Source organism: Triturus cristatus, chromosome 1_1, assembly GCF_964204655.1.
Source record: "Triturus cristatus chromosome 1_1, aTriCri1.1, whole genome shotgun sequence".
Lineage (NCBI taxonomy): Eukaryota > Metazoa > Chordata > Amphibia > Caudata > Salamandridae > Triturus > Triturus cristatus.
The window spans coordinates 81,965,172-81,989,779 of NC_140579.1; the positions used below are offsets into that span (position 1 = coordinate 81,965,172).

At 50.6% G+C, this 24,608-nt stretch overlaps 1 protein-coding gene across 1 annotated transcript in view; it reads left to right on the forward strand.

Annotated features, from left to right (window-relative positions):
• LOC146869512 (E3 ubiquitin-protein ligase TRIM38-like) overlaps positions 1-24,608 on the forward strand; it is an 80,888-nt gene that overhangs the window by 48,838 nt on the left and 7,442 nt on the right. Inside the window, exon 5 of the mRNA XM_085637324.1 lies at positions 23,683-23,925. Within this exon, the coding sequence (XP_085493450.1) occupies positions 23,683-23,925 (243 nt within the window). The remainder of the gene's footprint in view (positions 1-23,682; positions 23,926-24,608) is intronic.

The window sequence follows — 24,608 nt, forward strand, 5'->3', positions numbered from 1 at the left end:
ACCATCATCAAGATGACTTCGGGCCTCTCGTGGTGGGGTTTGAGGCGGTTGGCATGCAGCACCCGTAGGGGCTGACGAGGGGTTTTAAGATCCACCAAGTAGGTAGCCTTACCCTTCTTCTCCAACACCTCAAAGGGTCCTGACCAGCGATCCTGGAGGGCGCTAAGCTCTCCTGGTTCGATCACCCACACCTTCTGGCCAGGCTCCAACTCCACCGGGTGAGCGTTGTGGTCATACCACGCCTTCATTACTGCTTGGCTGGCTTCCAAGTTGTCAGAAGGTTGCTTCCACAACTTAGCCATTTGGCTTCGGAAGGCCAGCATGTAGCTCACCACGTCCTGGGGAAGCTTTCTGGGAGTTCTTTCCCATTCGTCTCTCACCAGGTTGAGAGGTCCACGCACAGGGTGCCCGTACAAAAGCTCGAAGGGGCTGAAGCCCACTCCCTTCTGTGGCACTTCCCTGTAAGAAAAGAGTAGACAGGGTAGGAGGACGTCCCATTTCCTCCGCAGGCTTTCAGGCAGACTTCTGATCATGCCTTTCAAGGTTTTGTTGAACCTCTCCACCTGACCATTGGTCTGGAGGTGGTAAGGAGTGGTGAACCGGTATGTCACTCCACACTCCTTCCACATCACCCGCATGTACGCTGACATGAAGTTGGTCCCCCTGTCGGACACAACTTCCTTGGGAAAACCCACTCGGGTAAAGATTCCCATCAGGGCCCTAGCCACAACAGGTGCTGTAATGGTCCTCAGAGGTATTGCCTCTGGGTACCGTGTGGCATGATCCACCAGAACCAGGATAAACCTGTGACCAGCTGTAGTAGGTGGATCTAACGGACCCACAATGTCGATGCCCACCCTTTCAAAGGGGGTGCTAACGACAGGAAGTGGTTCCAGGGGAGCTTTCAGCTTCACCCCTGTTTTCCCACTGGCTTGGCAAGACACACATGTCCGGCAGTAGGTATCGGACGACACTTTCATTTGAGGCCAATAAAAGTGTGGGACAAGACGGGCGAAGGTCTTGTCTTGCCCCAGGTGTCCTGCCAAGGGGATCTCATGAGCCAACTCCAGAAGGAAGGCTCGATAACGTTGAGGGACTACCAAGGCTCGTGACGATCCATGTAGGGGTGCCTTGGGTTCACTGTAGAGGAGGCCATCCTCCCAGTAAACACTGTAGTTCCCTTCAACGTTCCCTGCTGCCTGGGCTGCGGCCTGACGCCTCAGCCCCTCAAGGGTAGGGCACTCCCTCTGGCCCTGGCAGAATTCCTCCCTGGACGGGCCTCCCTCCACGTGCCACTCGGCCGGGATGGGTAGGTCCTCCAGTTCGGTGACATCCCCCACCGCAGACTCCTGGTCCACCACCTCCGGTGGCCTATCCGTCCTACGGGGTGTGGACGCCGAGGCAGGCTCCTCCTGTCCTCGGTTCTTCCCTTGACTGGCAGCTGGCTGGGCCTTTGTTCCAGGCTCCAGCCGAAACGAACTCCCTCTCCGGGTAGTCGCGGACCTTGTGCTCACACAGGCCCAGTCAGGTGTACCCAGCATCTCAGTATGAGTCCGGTATTCCACCTCCTTCCAAGCGTTGTGCTCCATGTCATTCCCCAGCAGACAATCAACTGGCACGGCAGGGCTTACGGCAACTCGAAGTGAACCTGCAACCCCCTCCCATTCAAAGGGAACCTCGGCCACTGGATATTGGCCTTTTCTGCCGTCAGCCATCGCGGCTGGGTGGAGTACATCGGGAATTACCTGCTCTGGAGACACCAGTTGGCTACGCACCATAGTCATACTGGCTCCTGTGTCTCTCAGAGCCTCCCCTCTTTGGCCGTTGATGGTGACCCACTGCCCATACTTTACGGTATTTGCGGGCACCTGGATCTTAGGAACCATCTCCCGTTCTCCCAGGGACACTAAAGTGACACCCGCCCACTCCCTTCCCTTAGTTAAGGGCATCTCCTCCCCGAGCACTGCACTAGCTACTCCGGGGGTCTTTCCTCCAATGGGAGGGGGTGGTCGTTTCGGGCACTTCGCATCTCCCTTGTAGTGTCCAACGCCACCGCACTCGTAGCAATGGACAACCCTTGGCTGCTGACTCTGGCCAGGATTAGGGTTTCTGGGTGGGTTAGCCCTAGGGGTGAATCCTGTTCCCTTTCCTTGGAAGTTATTTTGGGGGCCTTTGGAGAACTCCTTTTTCTTTTCCCCTCCCTCTTTCTTCTGGGGGGCGCCCTGTCCGGCCTTTTGAGTATCCCCTCCAGTCCCCCTTGTGGACACCCGGGTACTAGCCCAAATGTCCGCCTCCTCAGCAAGCTTCCGGGGATTGGTCAGCTTGCTATCCACCAGGTGTTGACGCAGTTCAGGGAAACATTTTTCGAGCAGGTGTTCCTTCAGTACTAAATCAAACAACCCCTCGTAGTTCCTCACTTCACTGCCCTGAATCCAACCCTCTAGTGCCTTCTTTGCATAGTCCAGGAAGTCCACCCAATTCTGTGTGCCCAGTTTGTGACTACCCCGGAACTTCTGTCTGTACTTTTCGGGCGTTAGTCCAAACTTTCTCACGAGCGCCTCTTTCATGGTGGGGTAGTGGGTCTGCTCATCCTGCTCTAGGGCCAATAATGCATCCCTACCAGCTGGAGGCATGTATTTGTACAATCCCCCTCCCCAGTACTTCTCCGGAACCCCATGGGCCCTTAAAGAGACCTCATAGGCCGCTAGCCACTTGGCAACATCGTCGCCCGCACTATAGCTAGCTACTATGTCTTTCGGCAGATAGGGTTTGGGTTCCCTGGTGATTTCTCTACCTTCGCTGCCACCACTAGGAACAGGGTGTGCCCCGACTTGTAGGATCTGAAGATCTATCTCCCTCAGCCTCAACTCGTGAGCCATCCTCTGTCCCTCCTTCTCTTTCTCCAGCTTTGCCAACTCCCATGTGAGCTGTCTTTTCTCCCTCCGGTCAGTTAACTCTGTTTCAGATAAGCCACCGCTAGAGACAGTGCTGCCCTTCCTGGAAATGGTTCTGGGCCCCGCTAACAGGTTCCCCACCTCAGGTTGGTACAACCCAGCCCCCTCGCTGTCAGGCTCACCATCCCTGTCCTCCTGCTCAGCCTTACTTTCTCGTCGTGCCTCCCCCCAAGCCCTCAAGCTGGTCTGGAGTTAACCCTTCTTGGCCCCTTGGGGACAATACACCCCCTCTCTCTGACAAAACTCTCTGAGTTGGGCCACAGTATAAGTTTCCAGGTCTTCCAACACAAACTCCATTTTGCCCACTCAGAATAGAAGACAGGTGTTTACAGAAGCTATGCAGGGGGGTACCTTTTGTAATACCTCCTCCCACCACCAGAGTAAATTTGGAAAAAACAAAACTCAGAATTAGGAAGTCCGCTTTGAGAAAACTCCCGGTGTAGGCCTATGGACTACCCACAGTTATTGTCTGAGTGGACGCAAGCACAGCTCTATCCCACCGCTGAACACCAATTATGTTAGAAAAACCCCACTCCCACACCGGAAGGGTGGTGGAAATGGGATTTTTCCAGACATACACTGTGGTAGCTTGGCTCGAGTGGTCAGGGGTCAGGCACCGTGTTAAGCATACGTCATACCCACACAATAACCATGCGTGCATCCGTTCCAAAAACGACACTACACCTTAAAAATTATACTGAAAATATATCTCTTTATCTTCTTTTCTCTTAGTTGCTGATTAAATAAATAATAATACAATCACAGTACACAAAGCTTTTTCTTAAAAAGTGCAGGTCAAATAAATAATAACACTTTACAGGTGCAATAAATAGGATCAGGTCAAATAAATACTGTGAGGGAATAAATACTGTGCAGGAATAAGTTAGCTCAGGACAATAAATACATCACAGGAATAACTTAGATAAATACAATAAATACAGTACCCTCAATAAATAATATCAGCCAACAATGACATTTGTAAAATCAGATCACATTTAGAATACTATGGGCTGATTTGGCCCAGTCACAGCTTGTGGTTAGATGGATGGCCTGAGGGGTATACTCCCTGGCTTGGACAAGGCTGAGGCCTAAACTGAGGTAGGTCAAGGGGGAATCTAGAGATCTGGCTCTCCCACACTACACAACCTCTCTGTATTAGTCTCAGCTCACCCCTGGCACAATCAAGCTGGTTCCAGCACCTCTCTAGCCCCTAGGATAGTCTCTCAGGGCTTCACAGGGCCTTAGGCGCCCTCTACTCCACTTACTGCCCTTTTTATGAAGTTCCGACGCCGCTGGAGTCGTGTCGACGCCGTGAGGCGGCCCCGGTTCGATGTCGGCGGCCTCGGCTCAATGTCAGGTCTTGACGACGCCGATAGGCGGTTCCGGTTCGATGTCGGCGGCCTCGGCTCGATGTCGACCTCCGGTTCGATGACGTCGGGCAGTCTTGGCTCGATGTCGACTTCGGGCGGCTCCGGTTCGATGACGTCGGGCGGCCTTGGCTCGATGTCGACTTCCGGAGTGCGATCTCCACTCCCGACCTCCGGTGCTCCTTTCTTCAGGTTCCGGCGACTCCGGAGTGCGACCTCCACTCCCGACCTCCGGCACGATTCTCTTCAGGTTCCGGCGACTCCGGAGTGCGATCTCCACTCCCGACCTCCGGCACGCTTCACCTCGGTCTCCGGCGACTCCGGAGGGCGGACTTCACTCCCCCGTCGATGCCGCTCACTCGACCTCGGGTGACTTCCTCCTCGACCTCTGGTACTCTCCACGACCTCCGTCGGCGCCCTCTCTCGACCTCTGGCGGCTCCGGGTACGACGTCTGCTTTCCAGTCAGCGCCGCTTCTCCACCTCGGGCTCCAGGTCTCTAGGCTTCTCGACGTCGGACTTCAGGTAGTTACCAGTAACCAGGTCAGGTACTTGCTGTTCTTTCCTTTTAAGGCCTGTTCCTGCTGTCCAGGTCCTTAAGATGGTTTTTCTTGCTTTCTCCCACACAGGGCTCCAGGCTGTGCTCAGTCAGTAGGGACTAGTATCAAGGGTGGGTTTATGGACCCCACTCCAGGCACAAGTTTCCACCCCTGCTGCCTCACTCCTTCCTCCTTCAGGTTTCTGCTGCTCTCTCTTCACCAGTCAGGTGCCAACTGCCAGCTCCAACTGTCAACTCTGGCTTAGCTTCTCAACATTCCAAACCGCCTCCAACTGTCACAGGGTTCTGGAATGTTCTGGAAGGTGCTGGTAGGTTCGAGTGGGTTCTGATGATGTCACAGGTGGCCACCATTTTGTGCTTCAGGCCCTCAGACAGAAGTTCCAGGGGTAGGGAAAATGGCTCCCTGACCCTGCATCAACACTAAAAAGTCTGGTGGTTCCCAAAAAGGAAAAATACTAACAGGGTTTGAGGCAAAAGTGGGACAAAATAAATAATGATGAGGAGGGACCACCCAAAGGGCTGACAGGTCTAACATATCACCCCACCTTCGGGCCCGGTGTCGAAGCCTCAGAAGTCTCACGGCAGCTCGGGCTCGAGCCAGCCGACGCCTGGTGCCGAAAAACACCATCCGGCACCAAAGAAAGTGATACCCAGCTCGACTCCGAAGCCACCGGTGCCGAAGCCTGGACTCTCGGTGCCGACAAAACACAAACACAAATCTGTCGGCACCGACGCTCCGGCGCCGAAAACTCCTTCGATGCCGAAAAAACCAGAGGTTCCAAAAAAGCATGGCGCACAGAAACCATCGAAACCCTCGGCTCCGAAAACATTGGCGCCAGCGGAAGATTCGGTGCCACTGGACCTCTTTACACCAGACCCTTTGCAAAAGACTCTATTTAAAGATCCAAAGACTGGCCTATTGACTTTAGTTGTCAAGAAAAGACGTCTTGACACACCGGCTCCTCCTCCACCGCCCAAGCGGAAGGACTCTGCTACTTCTCCTCTCAGAGTGCCCTCCCCACTACCTCCTCCTCCGCCTCCTCCACCTCCTCCACCCCCTCCCCCTCCCAGGTCTCCGCCACCCTTACCTCATCGCTCCCCGACCCCGTCCCCAGATCCGGATTACGGGGATCCAGATTATGACCCGGCGGACGCCCCAATGGACCCCACTCCACCGGGGACCCCAGACCCATGGGAAGACTACCAAAACCCTGACATACCGGATATGCCTCAGGACGACCTATACCCATCCAGGCCGTCTCCCCCTGAGGACTCCTTAGGGTTTCACCACTTAGTGCAGAGAGCAGCACACTACCATGGGGTGGAAATGCATAGTGAACCAGTGGAAGACGACTTCCTACTGGACACATTTGACATTCAGGACAAGTCCACATCTATCTTGCCCATGCTTAAAGGTGTCACCAAGCATGCTGCAGAGGTGTTCAAAGACCCGGTCAGGGCCAGGGTATTGAACCCTAGAATAGAAAAAAAGTACAAGGCGGCACCCACAGACCCTGCATACATTAAGGGCCCTGCTCCCTTAGATTCCCTAGTTGTGTCCACAGCTAGAAAGCAGGCTAACTCCCAGTCCTCAGGAGAAGCCCCACCGCCAGATAAGGAATCCAAACTTCTAGACGCGTATGGCAAACGCACCGCCTCCCAAGCTGCAAACATGTGGCGCATTGCAAATACACAAGCGCTACTTGCGCGCTATGACAGAGCACACTACGACGAGCTTGAGGCTCTTATGCAGCACCTCCCCGAAAAACACAAACGCAAGGCTCATGACCTGATACAGGAGGGTAAACTAATTACTAACACCTCCATTAAGTGTGCCCTCGATGCAGCTGACACGGCTTCTAGAGCCATAAATACCAGTGTCCTGCTTCGTCGTCATGCCTGGCTCAGGATCTCAGGGTTCAAGCCTGAAGTCCAGGCGTCCATACTAAATCACCCCTTTGACCAACAAACTCTCTTTGGGCCAAAGGTGGACGAAGCATTAGAAAAGATGAAAAAGGACACAGACACAGCAAAGTCTATGGGGGCACTACAATCACAGGCCCCTAAACGCTCCTTTCGACGCTCATCCTTTCGTAGCACAGGCAGAGGCTACTCCACCGATAGCGCCTCTACCTCCTACAAGTCCCCTCCTCAAAATACCTTTTCAAAGGGCTACCAAAGGGGTGGTTACAGAGGCAACAACAATAAGGGCAGGGGCAAAACTAACACCACCCGTTCTGCAACGCCGCCCGCACAATGACTTCCCTTCACTCCCCCCAGACCATCCCACTCCGGTCGGGGGCAGACTACAAAACTTTATCCACGCATGGGAATCCATAACATCGGACAAATGGGTGACCCAAATTATTCGGTCAGGGTACTGTCTCGAGCTAACATCTACCCCACCCAATATCCCACCAAGGCACCGTCCAATGTCTCAAGAACATTCCACACTACTCAAACAGGAGGTGCTCTCCCTCCTCCAAAAACACGCTATAGAGCAGGTCCCCTTCAATCAGCAAAATCTAGGGGTCTACTCTCTGTATTTCTTAATACCAAAGAAAGACGGGACCCTGAGGCCCATTCTGGACCTCCGGCCTCTAAATGCGTACATACATTCAGACCATTTCCACATGGTCACCCTACAACAAGTCCTCCCGCTCCTCTGTCAGGGAGACTTTCTCACTACCTTGGATCTGAAAGACGCATACTTTCACATTCCAATACACCCCTCTCACAGGAAGTACCTCAGGTTCGTGGTGGACGGTCAGCATTACCAATTCACGGTTCTCCCCTTCGGGGTCACCACCGCGCCACGGGTGTTTACCAAATGCCTAGCAGTTGTAGCAGCACACCTCAGGCATCAACATATTCACGTCTTCCCTTACCTAGACGACTGGCTCATAAAAGCCGCGTCCTACAACCAATGTGCGCAACATACCAACAGCACCATTCAACTACTCCACCGGCTAGGCTTCACGTTGAACTACCAAAAGTCCCACCTCCTACCATCTCACACAAAGCAATATCTCGGGGCCACTATAGACACCTCCAAAGGTATTGCCTATCCAAACTCAGCCAGAATCGCAAGCATACAAGCCTTGCGCAAAACATTCCTTCCTCAACACTCTCTTCCAGCAGGAGTGTTTATGAAGCTCATAGGAATGATGGCGTCTTGCATTTTCATAGTGCCCCATGCAAGACTCCACATGCGTCCACTTCAAGAGTGCCTAGCACGACAGTGGAACCAGGCCCAGGGTCAGCTGACGGATCTGGTGTTGGTGGACGGCCGCACCCATCACTCTCTGCAGTGGTGGAACACCACAAACCTTTCCAAAGGGCGGCCGTTCCTGGACCCGGTTCCTCAGGTGATTCTAACAGCGGACGCATCGCTCTCCGGCTGGGGAGCGCACCTCTTACACCTCAGAATGCAAGGTCTATGGACGCCACAGCAAAAATCGCTCCACATCAACCATCTGGAGCTCTTGGCGATCTTTCTAGCCCTAAAATCCTTTCAAAAACAGATTTCGGGCAAAGCAGTCCTCATACGCACAGACAACATGACTGCAATGTATTATATCCAAAAACAGGGGGGGACACACTCTCCCCAGCTCTCCCGCTTAGCCCAGAGCATATGGAGATGGGCAATTCCCCAAAACATCTTTCTCCTGGCACAGCACGTTCCAGGCGTACAAAACACCATGGCAGATCTGCTCAGCAGACAAACGCAACAACTACACGAATGGGAACTGCATCCACAAGTTCTTCACCCATTCTTCCAACAGTGGGGACATCCTCAGATAGACCTCTTCGCCACCCACGAAAACAAAAAATGCCCAAGCTTCGCCGCCAGATACCCACACCCATTCTCCAAAGGCAATGCGATATGGATGAACTGGTCAGGCAGATTTGCATACGCCTTTCCACCTCTCCCACTAATTCCGTTAGTGGTAAGGAAGCTACAGCAGCACTCCCTCACACTCATTCTGGTAGCCCCAACATGGGCCAGGCAGCCGTGGTACACCACACTACTACAGCTATCGGTGGTACCACATCAAAAACTGCACCTGTCCCCATGCCTCCTAACCCAGAACCATGGAGAAATCAGGCACCCGGACCCAGCTCAGCTCAACCTTGCGATCTGGCTCCTGAAATCTTAGAATTTGGATACCTTAACCTTCCCCCTGATTGCATGAACATTATCATGGAAGCCAGACGTCCTACCACTAGAGCATGCTATGCCGCAAAGTGGAAAAGATTTGTAATTTACTGCCGTAACAATACAATCAACCCTTTAGATGCATCCATACAGCACATCATATGCTATCTGCTCCATCTTCACAGGTGTAACCTGGCGTATTCATCCATACGCCTACACCTAGCAGCGATTGCTGCTTATCTACAAAACAGACAGCATTTATCACTGTTCAGAGTGCCCGCTATTAAAGCCTTTATGGAAGGCCTTAAACGAGTAATTCCTCCCAGGGCACCACCTTCCCCTGTGTGGAATCTAAATGTAGTTCTTACACGGCTAATGGGTCCACCCTTCGAACCAATGCATAAATCTGAGCTACAGTTCCTCACCTGGAAAACAGCTTTCCTCGTAGCTATCACTTCCCTTAGAAGGGTTGGTGAAATACAAGCGTTCACTATACAGGAACCCTTCCTACAAATACATCACAGCAAGGTCATACTTCGTACGAATCCGAAGTTTCTGCCCAAGGTCATTTCCCCCTTCCATCTCAATCAATCAGTGGAATTACCTGTCTTTTTCTCGCAACCTCAATCTGTTGCAGAAAGGGCCTTACACACACTTGATGTTAAGAGGGCTTTGCTGTACTACATACAAAGAACGCAACCTTTCAGGAAAACTAAACAATTGTTCGTTTCCTTCTCTCCACCACATAAAGGCAACCCCATCTCTAAATCAGGGATAGCTAGGTGGATTGTAAAGTGCATACAAATTTGCTATCAAAAGGCAAAAAGAACATTATCTGTTCCACCTAAAGCCCACTCTACTAGAAAGTTAGGGGCTTCTATGGCTTTTCTAGGGAACATACCCTTAGATGACATCTGCAAAGCAGCCACATGGTCAACACCGCACACCTTCACAAAACATTACTGTGTAGATGTGCATTCCAAGCAGCAAGCTAGTGTGGGCCAGGCTGTACTAAAGACACTTTTTCAAACCGCTGCAACGGATACCGGTGGTCGCCGCTAAGGTTGGGTACTGCTATATAATCTATGCTAAGTGTACAATCTGCAGCTCATATGCCTCGAACGGAATATGCTACTTACCAGTATGCATCTGTTCTTGGCATGTAGAGCTGCAGAGTTGTACACGCCCACCCGCCTCCCCGGCTACCTGTATCCGTTCCAGTCCATCTTATTTAGATACAACACACATGGGTTTCTCACTGTTATTACTACGCTCCATCATTTCCCTATTGGCGAAAAACAATCTGAGGATGGAGCCGAAGCCCATGCGCAGTACGGACCGAAGGAGGAGTCACCGAACTCGTGACTTCCAAAGAACAAAAACAAACTGCAAACATCCGGGTCCAACACCAGATGGCGATCTATGCTAAGTGTACAACTCTGCAGCTCTACATGCCAAGAACAGATGAATACTGGTAAGTAGCATATTCCTTCTACCGCCCCTGATTTCTCAACCTGACCACCACGTGACACAGGTACCACTACCCCGGGAACTGGGAATGGGAATACATGCACTGGACACACATCTGCTGCTACCACTGGATCCCACCCTTACTGGTGAATCCAGAAACACATTTCCACAGAAATGACATTTAAGAACAAACTTAGAACAATAATCCCTATACCATGTGATTATCTAACTGCAGAGTTTTGTAGTGCAGTCAGTTGCTGCTGTGGTACTGCGCAAACGCAAGTCCTAATCCCACCGCTGCCACCAATGTTAGAAATGGGATTTCTGGTTGGCTAGGGCTTGCGCAAAAGCCAGGCAGAAACCACCACTCTAGTCAGGGCTGGGGAGTTACACGCCAAAGATAACCCCTGCTCACCCCCTTGGTAGCTTGGCACGAGCAGTCAGGCTTATCCCGGAGGCAATGTGTAAAGCGTTTGCGCGCGCACCCAGCAACAACACCCAAGGCCCACCACAAAAGAAACTCCACACAAGGTATTATATAAAAAATAACCTTTGTATTATACCAAAACACATTAGATAATATTCACTTAATTTACACTGTGCCAACTGGCACTGGGCAGAATTTTACAAGGGACTATTTACACGGGACAGGGCCACATGGGCCACTGTCAGAATAAGCACAAATCACCAAGTGTACATGTAGAACATAACACAAATTAGCACTGTAGAACACAACCAGTAACTACTGGCGCAATAATGACCTCAGCGTCATCACACTAGCATCAGGTATAAAACCTATCCTGCATCCATCACAGGGGCATAAACACATTATGCAATTTCTCATTAGTCTAACGCATTAGACCTAACCACCTAAGTATAACTACACTAGGGCGCATATCGCACAGGGAAGTACAATCTCCCTAATACCAACCTAAACAGGTAAAACAACCTCCTAGGCAGAAATGACCACATTTAGAGGTATAAAACACTGTGCGCAAAACATGCTATACACAGTACATTTCCTAGCACCAAAAGCATGAACACAGGGTGCGCAAAACATACTACACCGTACATTTCCTAGCACCAAAATCCCATTAGAGTCCAGGTTGCGCCAGAACCTAAACGTAGCAGCTGCCCACTACTTGCTGGGCAGCTGGGGACAAGGACAGGGCCTAAACGCTGCAGCTGGCACTAAGTGCTGCGCAGCTGGGAAGGCAAATAGGCATGGGCTCTCAATGGCCCCTGATACAGTATCCAAGACGTGGGAGCCACCTAGGCTCTAAAACATACACATGTCCTCAAGCGTTGGAGCCTCGGGGCTCTAAACAAATACTCGCCCCGTTGTTGGAGTCCCTCTGGACTCAGCAAAGTGAAAGGCTGCCCCTAGACGTTGGAGTCCTGGTCATGGACTCGAGGAATAATGCCCCCAAAAGGTTGGAGTCCCACTCGGGGGACTCTTGAATAGCAAACAAGGCACCATCAAAAGGGAAGCCCTTACTCACCGGGCTCCTTCTCTCCACAAGGCGGCTCCTGACGGCTCTCCCACGGTCCCTCTCCTGGGACCGGGGCTTCGATGTAGAGCCCGCTGCACTACGCTTCACCCGGGCCCCCTCCTGGGACCCGAGACTCGTCCTCACTTCTCGGGGAGGCGGGGTAGCCTCCCGTCCTCCCCCTTGGCACACCGGGGCTCCCCTTGCCTCAGGGGAGCCCCGCATCGATAACTTCCGGTCCGACCGCCGGCCCCGCCCAGAAGCAGGCAATCCTGGCCTGGCTTCCGGGTCGGCGGCCATTACTCGGGTCGCGGCGGTGATTTTCCTTCAATAATCGCGGGGTGGGCACCCGCAATAAAACAAAGGCACCAGCGGGGTGGGCACCCGCCAAACCCGGGAAATCGCGGGGTGGGCACCCGTGCACCATAAACAATCAAAAGCGGCAACATGCGGGGTGGGCTCCCGCCTCTCTCCACTCCATCGGGGGGTGGGGGATCCCTACGTCGGGACTCCCCCAGGAAAGGTTGCTGCGCCGCGCTGCAGAGCCCCCGTGCTCCTCCTCAGCTGGGCCATTTTAGAAAGCAGAATACAGCGCTCAGGCGCTGGAAGACTATAGCCAAGCCTTGGCAAAAGCAATAATAAAGAGCCCAAGGTCCCAGCAGTCCTGGAGGCATCAGGGGGGCAAGGCGGGGCCCGAGGGCCAGCACACAGGGCCCTCCAGCAGGGAGGTAGCCCCCATGGCGGTCCCTCCTGGGCCCCACCAGCAGCAAGCCCCCCTCTGTCAGGATCCAAAGGAGAACAAGCAATAAAGCGCTCCCCAGGCGCTAGAAGTAAAGTCCTCCAGTATCCAGGGGCTGGGCAGGGCCCAGGGAGGCAAGCCTTCCCCTGGGCCGCAGCAGCAGCACGCCCCTGGTAGATTCAAGACAGAACGCAAGAACATTTTCATGGGGTCACAGCCCCTCTTTTATACACCAAATCCCTTTGTCTCAAAGGTGCAGGGAAGGGGCGAACCAGATACAACTGGTTCCTGAGCACTTTGTTTTGCTCAGCCCCTCTCCCTATTCACAGAACAGGCCAGGGTCATCAGTCGCACCACAGGGGGCGGAGCCAACATTGTGTGGGGAAAGCCCAGCCCTATTCAGGTCCTAGGTGTACTCCTCCCACCCATCTGGCTGCTGATCTCCCTATTCACCACTGGGTAACTCCTCCTGACTCTGGGGATTCCCTAGCCCGTCACATGACCTCAGCCAGCCAATCGCCAGACAAGGCACTCATTTCACACTGCACACAGAAGTGTCCACTTCTAGAGGTGGCACTTCCACACTAGATACATGCACGCCGCACACATCATCGCGCAACATTTTACCACACGAGTCCGTACCTACCAAACTCGCACCTGCACTCCCCACGCATCAGGAACTACCAGGGACACATACATTCCCCCATGCATTCCTATGGGAGGGCAGGCCAACTTCACTACACGCACGCACTTTACCCTGGGACACAGTGGTAAAGTGCACAGAAGCAAAAAATCACTAACATCCGGTCACAATAAAAAGCAAAAAGTTCAGGGGGGAACCTGCCAGAAGGGCCAAGTCCAACACAACCCCCTTCCAGCCAAAACGCAGGGCAGACCATTCACCACCGTGATGGGCTTCCCTGCTTTGGGCGATAGAACACGGACACGGGCCCACACGGCAGGGACACCCTCCGGTTCTACGCCACTCTGAACCAACGTAGTTCCCTCTGAAACAAACTCTCAGGCCCAAATAGGCTACCCCACTGGTGCTCCCTAGTTGTCCATGGCCAGGACCAGGCCCTAGGCCACCCAGATACCACTGGTCCTTGCCAAACCCAGAGTGGGGGGTAGTAACCCCTGGCATACAAGCCATTCTCCACTCTCCCTCTCAGTGTAGTTCCCAACTACCACTGATCCTTCAACCTAGGGTCCATACCCTCAGGCTGACCAGAGGTCACGGGCAAGAATGCCCCACCCTACCTCTACTTCTGGGGTTCCGCACCCTCCCAGGGAAGCACCCACCAGAACACAACTCTCCCACCAGTTCAGGACCTCTCTCCACCAACTGGTCTACCACCTGGGATCCAAGGGGTCAGAGGCGAGGACTCCCTCCCTCTGCACCCCCTTCCACTGTAGAGCAGGGTCTCTTCACTTAAGATGAGCCCCACCTGCCCTCAGGGCTACAGCTGCCCTTACGTCCAGATCCGGAAACACCGACTTCTGGCTCCCCAACCGAGGGACGTACCCTTTGGTCAGATGCCTGGCGAACCAGAACTTAACGAGGGTGACACATAACTAATGGGTCGTGTGACAGTCTGCCTGGCGCTGATCTCACGACCTCCTGTCCATCTGACAGTGCGTGCAGACCCCCAGGACAGAAGTGGCGACACCACGGTCACTCAGTGGCGACTCAGCCATCCCGGCTGGTCCCTGACCTACTGGTTCCCACTGGGGAATCCCTCCCCCTCTCACCCCTCCCTCTGGACTTCCACACCCTCCCAACTGGAGCGGTACCGCCAGACACCAGGACTACTGGAGCTCTGATTGCAGACACTCCACGTCCTCTAGACACTGGGAGATCCTCCTCAAATGACCTATTGGTACAGCATAGGCCCCCGACCTGATGTTCCCTAAAGAAACCATTCAGGCCCCGAGACTGGGTTTCGGGCACCTGGAGACACGCAGTCCCACCCACTCCTTCTCCGCAGAGACAGGACGTGAGCCCCTACACCGAGACCTAGCTGGGCTACTCTGAACCTCTCCCACCACGCTGGGCTGGAAGACACCTCAGCCACTCCTTTTGGAATCACTCCCCAATGCAAGCTCCCTATCCCAGAGAACTCACACCCAATCAACTAGCAAGCTCCTTATTTCAGAGAACTCACACCAAAGTATTCAGCAAGCTCCTTATTTCAGAGAACTCACACCATTCATCCACACACACACACACACCCCAGACTAGTAAGACAGTTTCTACCGCCCCTGATTTCTCAACCTGACCACCACGTGACACAGGTACTATTACTCTGGGAACTGGGAATGGGACGTTCACATTCATCCAGCGCATTACACATTCATCCCCACCCCTTCCAAGACTGGTAAGACAGTTTCTACCGCCCCTGATTTCTTAACCTGACCACCACGTGACACAGGTACCACTACCCCGGGAACTGGGAATGGGAATACATGCACTGGACACACATCTGCTGCTACCACTGGATCCTACCCTTACTGGTGAATCCAGAAACACATTTCCACAGAAATGACATTTAAGAACAAACTTAGAACAATAATCCCTATACCATGTGATTATCTAACTGCAGAGTTTTGTAGTGCAGCCAGTTGCTGCTGCGGTACTGCGCAAACGCAAGTCCTAATCCCACCGCTGCCACCAATGTTAGAAATGGGATTTCTGGTTGGCTAGGGCTTGCGCCAAAGCCAGGCAGAAACCACCACTCTAGTCAGGGCTGGGGAGTTACACGCCCAAGATAACCCCTGCTCACCCCCTTGGTAGCTTGGCACGAGCAGTCAGGCTTATCCCGGAGGCAATGTGTAAAGCGTTTGCGCGCGCACCCAGCAACAACACCCAAGGCCCACCACAAAAGAAACTCCACACAAGGTATTATATAAAAAATAGCCTTTGTATTATACCAAAACACATTAGATAATATTCACATAATTTACACTGTGCCAACTGGCACTGGGCAGAATTTTACAAGGGACTATTTACACGGGACAGGGCCACATGGGCCACTGTCAGAATTAGCACAAATCACCAAGTGTACATGTAGAACATAACACAAATTAGCACTGTAGAACACAACCAGTAACTACTGGCGCAATAATGACCTCAGCGTCATCACACTAGCATCAGGTATAAAACCTATCCTGCATCCATCACAGGGGCATAAACACATTATGCAATTTCTCATTAGTCTAACGCATTAGACCTAACCACCTAAGTATAACTACACTAGGGCGCATATCGCACAGGGAAGTACAATCTCCTTAACACCAACCTAAACAGGTAAAACAACCTCCTAGGCAGAAATGACCACATTTAGAGGTATAAAACACAGGGTGCGCAAAACATGCTCTACACAGTACATTTCCTAGCACCAAAAGCATGAACACAGGGTGCGCAAAACATACTACACCGTACATTTCCTAGCACCAAAATCACATTAGAGTCCAGGTTGCGCCAGAACCTAAACGTAGCAGCTGCCCACTACTTGCTGGGCAGCTGGGGACAAGGACAGGGCCTAAACGCTGCAGCTGGCACTAAGTGCTGCGCAGCTGGGAAGGCAAATAGGCATGGGCTCTCAATGGCCCCTGATACAGTATCCAAGACGTGGGAGCCACCTAGGCTCTAAAACATACACATTTCCCCAAGCGTTGGAGCCTCGGGGCTCTAAACAAATACTCGCCCCGTTGTTGGAGTCCCTCTGGACTCCGCAAAGTGAAAGGCTGCCCCTAGACGTTGGAGTCCTGGTCATGGACTCGAGGAATAATACCCCCAAAAGGTTGGAGTCCCACTCGGGGGACTCTTGAATAGCAATGCCCCCGTTGGAGCGGCCCGTAAACAAGGCACCATCAAAAGGGAAGCCCTTACTCACCGGGCTCCTTCTATCCACAAGGCGGCTCCTGACGGCTCTCCCACGGTCCCTCTCCTGGGACCAGGGCTTCGATGTAGAGCCCGCTGCACTACGCTTCACCCGGGCCCCCTCCTGGGACCCGGGACTCGTCCTCACTTCTCGGGGAGGCGGGGTAGGCTCCCGTCCTCCCCCTTGGCACACCGGGGCTCCCCTTGCCTCATGGGAGCCCTGCATCGATAACTTCCGGTCCGGCCGCCGGCCCCGCCCAGAAGCAGGCGATCCTGGCCTGGCTTCCGGGTCGGCGGCCATTACTCGGGTCGCGGCGGTGATTTTCCTTCAATAATCGCGGTGTGGGCACCCGCAATAAAACAAAGGCACCAGCGGGGTGGGCACCTGCCAAACCCGGGAAATCGCGGGGTGGGCACCCGCGCACCATAAACAATCACAAGCGGCAACATGCGGGTTGGGCTCCCGCCTCTCTCCACTCCATCATGGGGGGGGGGATCCCTACGTCGGGACTACCCCGGGAAAGGTTGCTGCGCCACGCTGCGGAGCCCCCGTGCTCCTCCTCAGCTGGGCCATTTTAGAAAGCAGAATACAGCGCTCAGGCGCTGGAAGACTATAGCCAAGCCTTGGCAAAAGCAATAATAAAGAGCCCAAGCTCCCAGCAGTCCTGGAGGCATCAGGGGGGCAAGGCAGGGCCCAGTGGCCAGCACACAGGGCCCTCCAGCAGGGAGGTAGCCCCCATGGCGGTCCCTCCTGGGCCCCACCAGCAGCGAGCCCCCCTCTGTCAGGATCCAAAGGAGAACAAGCAATAAAGCGCTCCCCAGGCGCTAGAAGTAAAGTCCTCCAGTATCCAGGGCATCCAGGGGCTGGGCAGGGCCCAGGGAGGCAAGCCTTCCCCTGGGCCCCAGCAGCAGCACGCCCCTGGTAGATTCAAGACAGAACGCAAGAACATTTTCATGGGGTCACAGCCCCTCTTTTATACACCAAATCCCTTTGTCTCAGAGGTGCAGGGAAGGGGCGAACCAGATACAACTGGTTCCTGAGCACTTTGTTTTGCTCAGCCCCTCTCCCTATTCACAGAACAGGCCAGGGTCATCAGTCGCACCACAGGGGGCGGAGCCAACATTGCTTGAATCCAGTGGCAAAGTAAGCAAGGGACTCACGTCTGAGCATACCCTGCCAACTTATGGCGAACAAAGCAGTACAAAAGGGGGTGGTGATGGACGGAAACCAGAAACCGGTCCTAGGAAGCTTGTTTCCGGTCCAGGGAAGGCATGGCTTGGCAGTTCGGGCTGGACTGTTCCCATGAGGCACAGGGTCAGACTGATTTGCATATGGCCATGTCTGAACTGGGGTGGCAGAGTGGGCTAAAGAACGGTGATGGATCAAACCCAGATCTGTTGACTGGGTGTGAGTGTTTGATTGGTTCTGATGCTCCGTCCATTACCACCCCCTTTTGTACCCAACCTGAGTTAGAGCAGCCCCTCCTCCCAATTAATTTAATCGTGATGCCAAACAGAATTTGTTGGTCTACAGCACCCGGGGCCATCAATTCCTCACCAATTTATGGGACCCACATTCCATATGTCCACTTAGTCCATTGTTGACTCTGCTGTTTTGTTATCAATAAGACTGAGACCAATAGCAAAGTGTTGTTTAAATTATACATGCTATGCTTTTAGTGGGTGAAGCACCAACTGGGCGGTAAACCTGATATTGTTTATTTCATCTGGGCTTTCAGTCAGACGAGCAGGCAGACGAAGTACATCTTCGGATGTCAGTCATCCCCACCGTGTAAAGAAGAAACATTCACTCGGTAAATGCGGGCAGCTGTCAGAAGTCCATAGTAAGCGCCAATCTGGAGTGAAAAACATTCAAATGTATATGAAAATAGGTGCATGTACAGGGACTCGAACAGCATGTCCTGTGGTGCGGCAAGTCCGGCTTTCAACACCAGTAAGACGAGATGCCAAAAAAACACATGGAAATGCAAGCATACAGAAATAAACAAAGGACTAAGTCCTATTCTGCACGTAAACCTCTCAATATAATGCCGCCATGTTTGAACGGTGTCCGAATCTTAAGAAACCAGAGGGTATGTATGTGACAGGTTTGTCTGACTGCCCTGTCTTTTTCTCTATATTAAACCAGCATTTGCAAAGCAATAGGTCTCGCATTTATGCGAGTTTAAGCTACTGGCATTGTAAATGACGATGCCTTTTATGTTTTAAAAACCAAAACATAAAAATAAGCATTGTCATTTAAAAAGACAATAGCTCACTCGTGTAAATGCGATACCTATTGCAATGCAAATGCTTGTTTTAACATAGTTAGAGGTGACAAAAGCCATCTGTTTGTAGATACTGGATCTTAAAATAGTCCTATCTAAAACTTCTTTCACCATTGCTGGCCACCCAACAAACACTGTATTGCAAAAGATCCAGTGCACGTTTGTTTCTTTCCACCTATTTAGATTTCACTCTGTGGTAGGGCTACTAAATGTGGTCTGCTTTTCAGGGCAAGGGGACATGAAGATCCTTTACTCGCCTTCAACATCCAAATTGACACCAACTGTCATATTTTGTTTCTATGCAGTTTCCTAATCTGTTATTCTATTTAGCATTTTAATTCTATTTGTTGGACATCTTCACATTTGAATTAAAGTTACTAATCCTTAACCTTGTATACTGGGACAGGCAGTAGTTTAATAACCTAACTTGTAATATACCTCCTTACTGCTGCTCTGTGTATTTGTTATTTATAAAGCATAACTTCACCTCAAGGTATCTTGGTGCTGGGAACAGTCTTACAAAATGTGGGAATCTGCAATAATAATGAGACCCAGCACTAAATAGATGTGCACTGAATGGAAAGAGGTTAGTGAAATAAGGGCGTTGAGGGTTTCCTAAAAACCGAATGTGTGTTAGTGGTGTAACTTTGACGTGGGCAGAAAAATTATTCCATAGTTGTTGGGAGACTCCTGGCCCATATGGAGCTACTAGGATGATTTGGGCCTGATCATCTTCAGCACTTTGGACAAGCGAGGCAGAGGTGTGAAGGTGTACAGGAGTCCTGTGCTCTGTAGTAGTGAAAGAATAGGCCCAGATTCCGGTTGCGCTGTAGCAGATTCGGGGTGTGACCATGCAAGAAAGAGGGACAGATCTGGATCTCTGACTTGGTGCTTAACCTGTGATGGCTCTGGTCCAAGGGGTTCAGACGGCTCAGAGAAAAGATCTGCTAGAAGTAATTTAGTTGATGGTACATATGGATCATTGGGACCTGTAGATGCTCCACAGGGAACAGGAAGAGTGCCAAAGATATGCAGCATGGTCTTATTAAAGGCCATGATCTGCTGTGATACCACCAATGGTTTGGAACTTTGGGTGCATCAGGAAATGTAGGTACTGGATCAACATTGAGTGGTACCTTTTCACTCTCACAACTTCCCTACTGCTAGAGAGGAAGGATGGTTGAACTCCTGGAGGACTTGGATTGTGAAGACTTGTTTTGCAAGTTGCCTTGGCAGTTGGTCTACATTCTTAACTTGAAGAAGGACTTTGGTGAGGCCTAGGACTTCTTCCTGTGTTTGAAATTTAGCTTTCATGGCCCTAGATCAACTTTGGGTGCATGAGGGCGCACTCATCACATGACTTTGAGTTGTGCCCTGAACCCAGACACTAAAGATGTAACTTGTACAGGGACTGTGACGACCCTGCAGTCACTCCATGGTTCGAAAAGTGCAGTTGTAGGCGGGGGCATTGTTCCATTGCACATTGGATTTCATTTTGGGAGCCAATAAAAGACCAATGCAAGTGGGAGTGGAGCTCTGGATCTGCATGTCAGGGTGCGGAAAGGAACTAATAAGTGTCTCTCTCACTTCCTGAGTAAAACACAGCCTACTTGGAGCTGTACACCACCACATGATGTGCGGGAGGGCTTCTATCTAAAGCTTCCTGATTCAGTTTGTGCCTCGTAAATGTGAGGAGTCTGCAATTAGAATCATCTATCAACTATGAGAGGTCAGTGTAGGCTAGTTATTAGGTAGGAGGGTCAATTAAAAAACCAGGGCAATTTTTTAATTTTTTTAATGTATAAAATTTTGGACGTAACCATGCTATGTGCCACAAAAAGCCGAATCTTATCAATTGGGCAATGGAGGCAGACCTGAGCTGATGGCATTGGTACTATGTATTATACTGCATCCATTTTCAAATAGGTTTATTTTCCTCTGCGTTAGTAGTGCTTATGCATTAAGCATTTAATTTCCACACCTCACTACAAACAGACTTATGATAAAGCCAGTTCTTGCCAATTGTAGGAAATATCGTCCATTATAACTTTGAGTTATGTGATAAGATACCATTGTCCAATTAATTTCTATTTGATAGCTTGCTATAAACCAAATTACCAAGTTCTATTGTGCCAATGCTAGTGTGCTAAAATGTTATTGTATGTGCCATTCTACCAACGGCTATGCTCCAATATGGACTTTGAAATTAACCTTCAGGGCTTTAATTGTGCTTCCTGTAAAGTATTCTTCCCACATGCCAACTTCATCCTACCTTTTTACGGTAAAATCATCAAGTAATGGAACGATATCTCTTGAGTCAATTAGGTCTTTGCATGAAGGACTGAAACCTTAAAATGCTTAAATATTGTTTTTCTTGTATAGATCTTCAGTAGCATATGGTGCCCACTTGGAGAACTGTAGCTTGCTAGAACGTTCCGAGTCTCCATCTGTGTCGGGTTTCCAAATTGTTATCTTTGAGTACAAGAGGCTAAAAAAAAAAAAGATGTGCGAAGCCTCCTTTATATAACTTTTGGGAAGTTAATTAATGTACCTTGCCTTGCCTATGGCAAACAGGAACTTTGTGCTTGTTTATAAGAATTTTCTTGGCTGTAACTGAATGTTTTATGCGTGACGTAGCTTAGAGTTTAGTCACAAACGAATAGAAAGTGAGAGCTGTATGGCTTTTCCTTTGGAGTGGAAGAGCACTTATCTAATACATTCGATTTAAAATTTCTAAAGTAGGACATTGAGAAATTCCAGGCATCCAGAAACCAAAGTATCTCTTCGGGCAGCTGGAAAACTGACTGCATGCATTAATAAGCCGAGAAGGAATGAACCCTTACCTGCCGCTTAGTCTCGGAGGCCATGTCTGTTTCCAGGGGAAAGCGAAAGCACGCCATGCGCACGTTGAGGTGAGCCAAGCCGTACGCTGTCCCCTGTGCTAACGCTGCCTGCCGTGCGCGTACACATGTCCTATCTCCTCCACCTTTCGGCACAGAAAGCGGCAACAACAGATCTCACCAAGGCGAGCAGAGCATGCGCTGCTTCGCTAGGCGAGACCTAAAAAGGAGCTACAAAGTGCAGGAATCCAATTATAAGCATGCTGGCAAAACGGGGAAGAAAGTCATCAAGCTAATTCATATTTGACAGCTTGAAAAGATAGTTCCCGCCCAATACTTACCCATCGATTGACGAGCTATTGGAGCAAAGCGTGTCTCCCACAGTAGCAGCAGCTGCTGCTGTACGCACCGCTGCTCGCTACTGTGGCAATACTCCAGGGGAGTTAACTTTTGAAAAAAGGTGGGACATACACCCACCATTTGCAGGCTCTGATGTTTAAAGGACAAACACAATAGCCTATCCAAAAACGTGGTAGGAGTCGGACCCCACAAATACATCCAACAAATCGCCTGACAGTGCAAGCACTGTAGGCTCGACCTAAAAATTTGAAAAAAATAGGCTATGTCCAAGTAAAATGCCAAAACTGTGTAAAAAAATTTTGGTTTTCTGACAAAAGTCTGCCTGTCCCTGAAAGCTGTGAAGATGGTGATTTCAGCATCACAAACCCTTTGATACCATTTGCAGGGAAAAACAGACGCTTTCTTCTCCAGCACTTTTCTCGCATTTTTCCTCCAAAAAAAACATTCAGCTGTATTTTGGCTAATTTCTGAGTCCCCTTCAGGGAAATCCACAAGCCCTGGGTACCTTTAAAATCCCTATGATGTTGAAAGAAATGGACGCAAATCTGGCGTGGAGACCTTATTTGGACAAAAAGTTACAGGGTCCTAAACGCCAAATAGCCAAAAAAAAAGGCTTAGCAAGGGGGGGGGGGGAGGGGCGGGGGGGTGAAGGGGTCCTAGCAGCGAAAGGGTTAAGCACTCCAACTGGGGTAATATGCTTTTCAGATGGAGTGCAGGGACAATTCGTAGTTGGTTATATAGAAATGGTTTGTGGCCTCAAAAATGTTTTCTTAAATACTACGAAATGATTAAAAAAAAAATGCTTTACTGAAAAATGTTGACAGTAACGATTATTAAAAACATTGCAGTGTGCGAATATATAAAATATTCAGTTGATTGCACTTATTTGTTATTCTCTGACAAAGCCAATAAGTCTTCCTAATATATGTTCATGTCCTGACCACTTGATAAAGCCAGTAGCCCCACTGTTTTTAGGTCTCGACCTGATCCAGCGCTTGCGCTGATCTGGCCGAGACATTTTGTATACAGGCTTTTCAAAGTGCTGCCGTGGCCTAAAGCTGCAGTGCACGTGAACGTGCACGCGCGCAGCGCCATGAGTCTTTCCTCCGTAGCACCGTAGTCACTTTCACTTTCGCGGCCGCGTTGCCAAAGCTTGTGTATGTTAATGCTTTTGTTATTTCAAAGCTTTTGTGAATCGCGGCCGCGTCTGCCTCAATTTCGCCCGCGTGGCCAATGATTGTTTTTTTATTTTCAGTGCGCAAGTACACACACACACCACTGACGCTGTTGTCTCATTTATATTACGTCTTCCTGTGCCGTGTTTGCCCGCCCCCGCCACCGTTCCGAGATGCCTGCTTTAAAAAAATTATTTTTAGCACCGCACACCACTTGCGGGACACCTGGGGATCTGCATGGCCGAGGTTACTTTACTGTTTTGGGGATGTGGTGGAGGCCGGGTGCTGGGCCTGCTCCGATGCCATCGCTGCTGCTATCCCAATTCTAAGGCAGTGCTGCTATCTCTCCCTTGTCCCTTCACCAACAGAGCTTTCATCTGTCCTCCACACCCCCTTATAGAGGGTGCTGCTGCTGAGCATACTTCGGGAGCAGGGCCGGCATCTCGCTCGGCAGAGTCAATCGGAGATATCAAACTCTTTTTAATCATGGGATTGCAGCCACGGGAGTTCAGCGACTGCTACCTGGACAGTACGTGGTTGCTGGAAACGATACGAGCTCACGAGGTGGAGCTGGAAAAAACCAACAAGTTTATTAAAGAGCTGCTGACAGAGGGCAAGAAGAACCTGACCTCTGCGACCAAAAGTAAGTTTAGACGGGTTCTGCTTGAGCAGTAGCAGGGGAGCACAGCTGAAAAAAGCGCATGGCACCAGAATAAGGTGCTCGTTATTTTTTTTTTTTTTGCTGGTGCCTTACCCTGTCCCTCCTTGCTTGCGTCTCCTGCTTTGGATAGTTACCCTTTTTCTGCCTCCTTCCAACTCATGCGAGTTGTTAAACTTACAATACCTCATCCAATTTGTTGATTTAAAAGAAAAAGCTTCATAATTCCCACATGTTTACATTTTTTATATGTCTTTTTTGTAATACTGATGAATCATATCTGAACAGGGACGACCCTCTTCGTTATTGCAATCCACACTTTAACTGTGTTTATATAGTGATGTTGCGCCCTCTGTAACCCTCTGAGATCAGCTTATTCCTTAATGATAGTTAAGAATTTGTTGGAGGCACATCTTTTGTTAGCGTGTCATAAAGATTAAGCCAGCGCTGTTGTCCACTACTACGTTTTTCAGTAATTGTGCATGTATAAGCAGATTGTTTGATAAAAGCAATATAATGAAAAAATAAATATGTGGCATTAACCTGTGCTTCAGAAGTGATGCCTTAAAATGTTGTTTACTTTGTTTATATTTTTGTGAAGCAATTAAAATGTTTAAATACATTGCTTTATCAATTATCGTCTCGGGTTATGACTCACAAACCAAAGT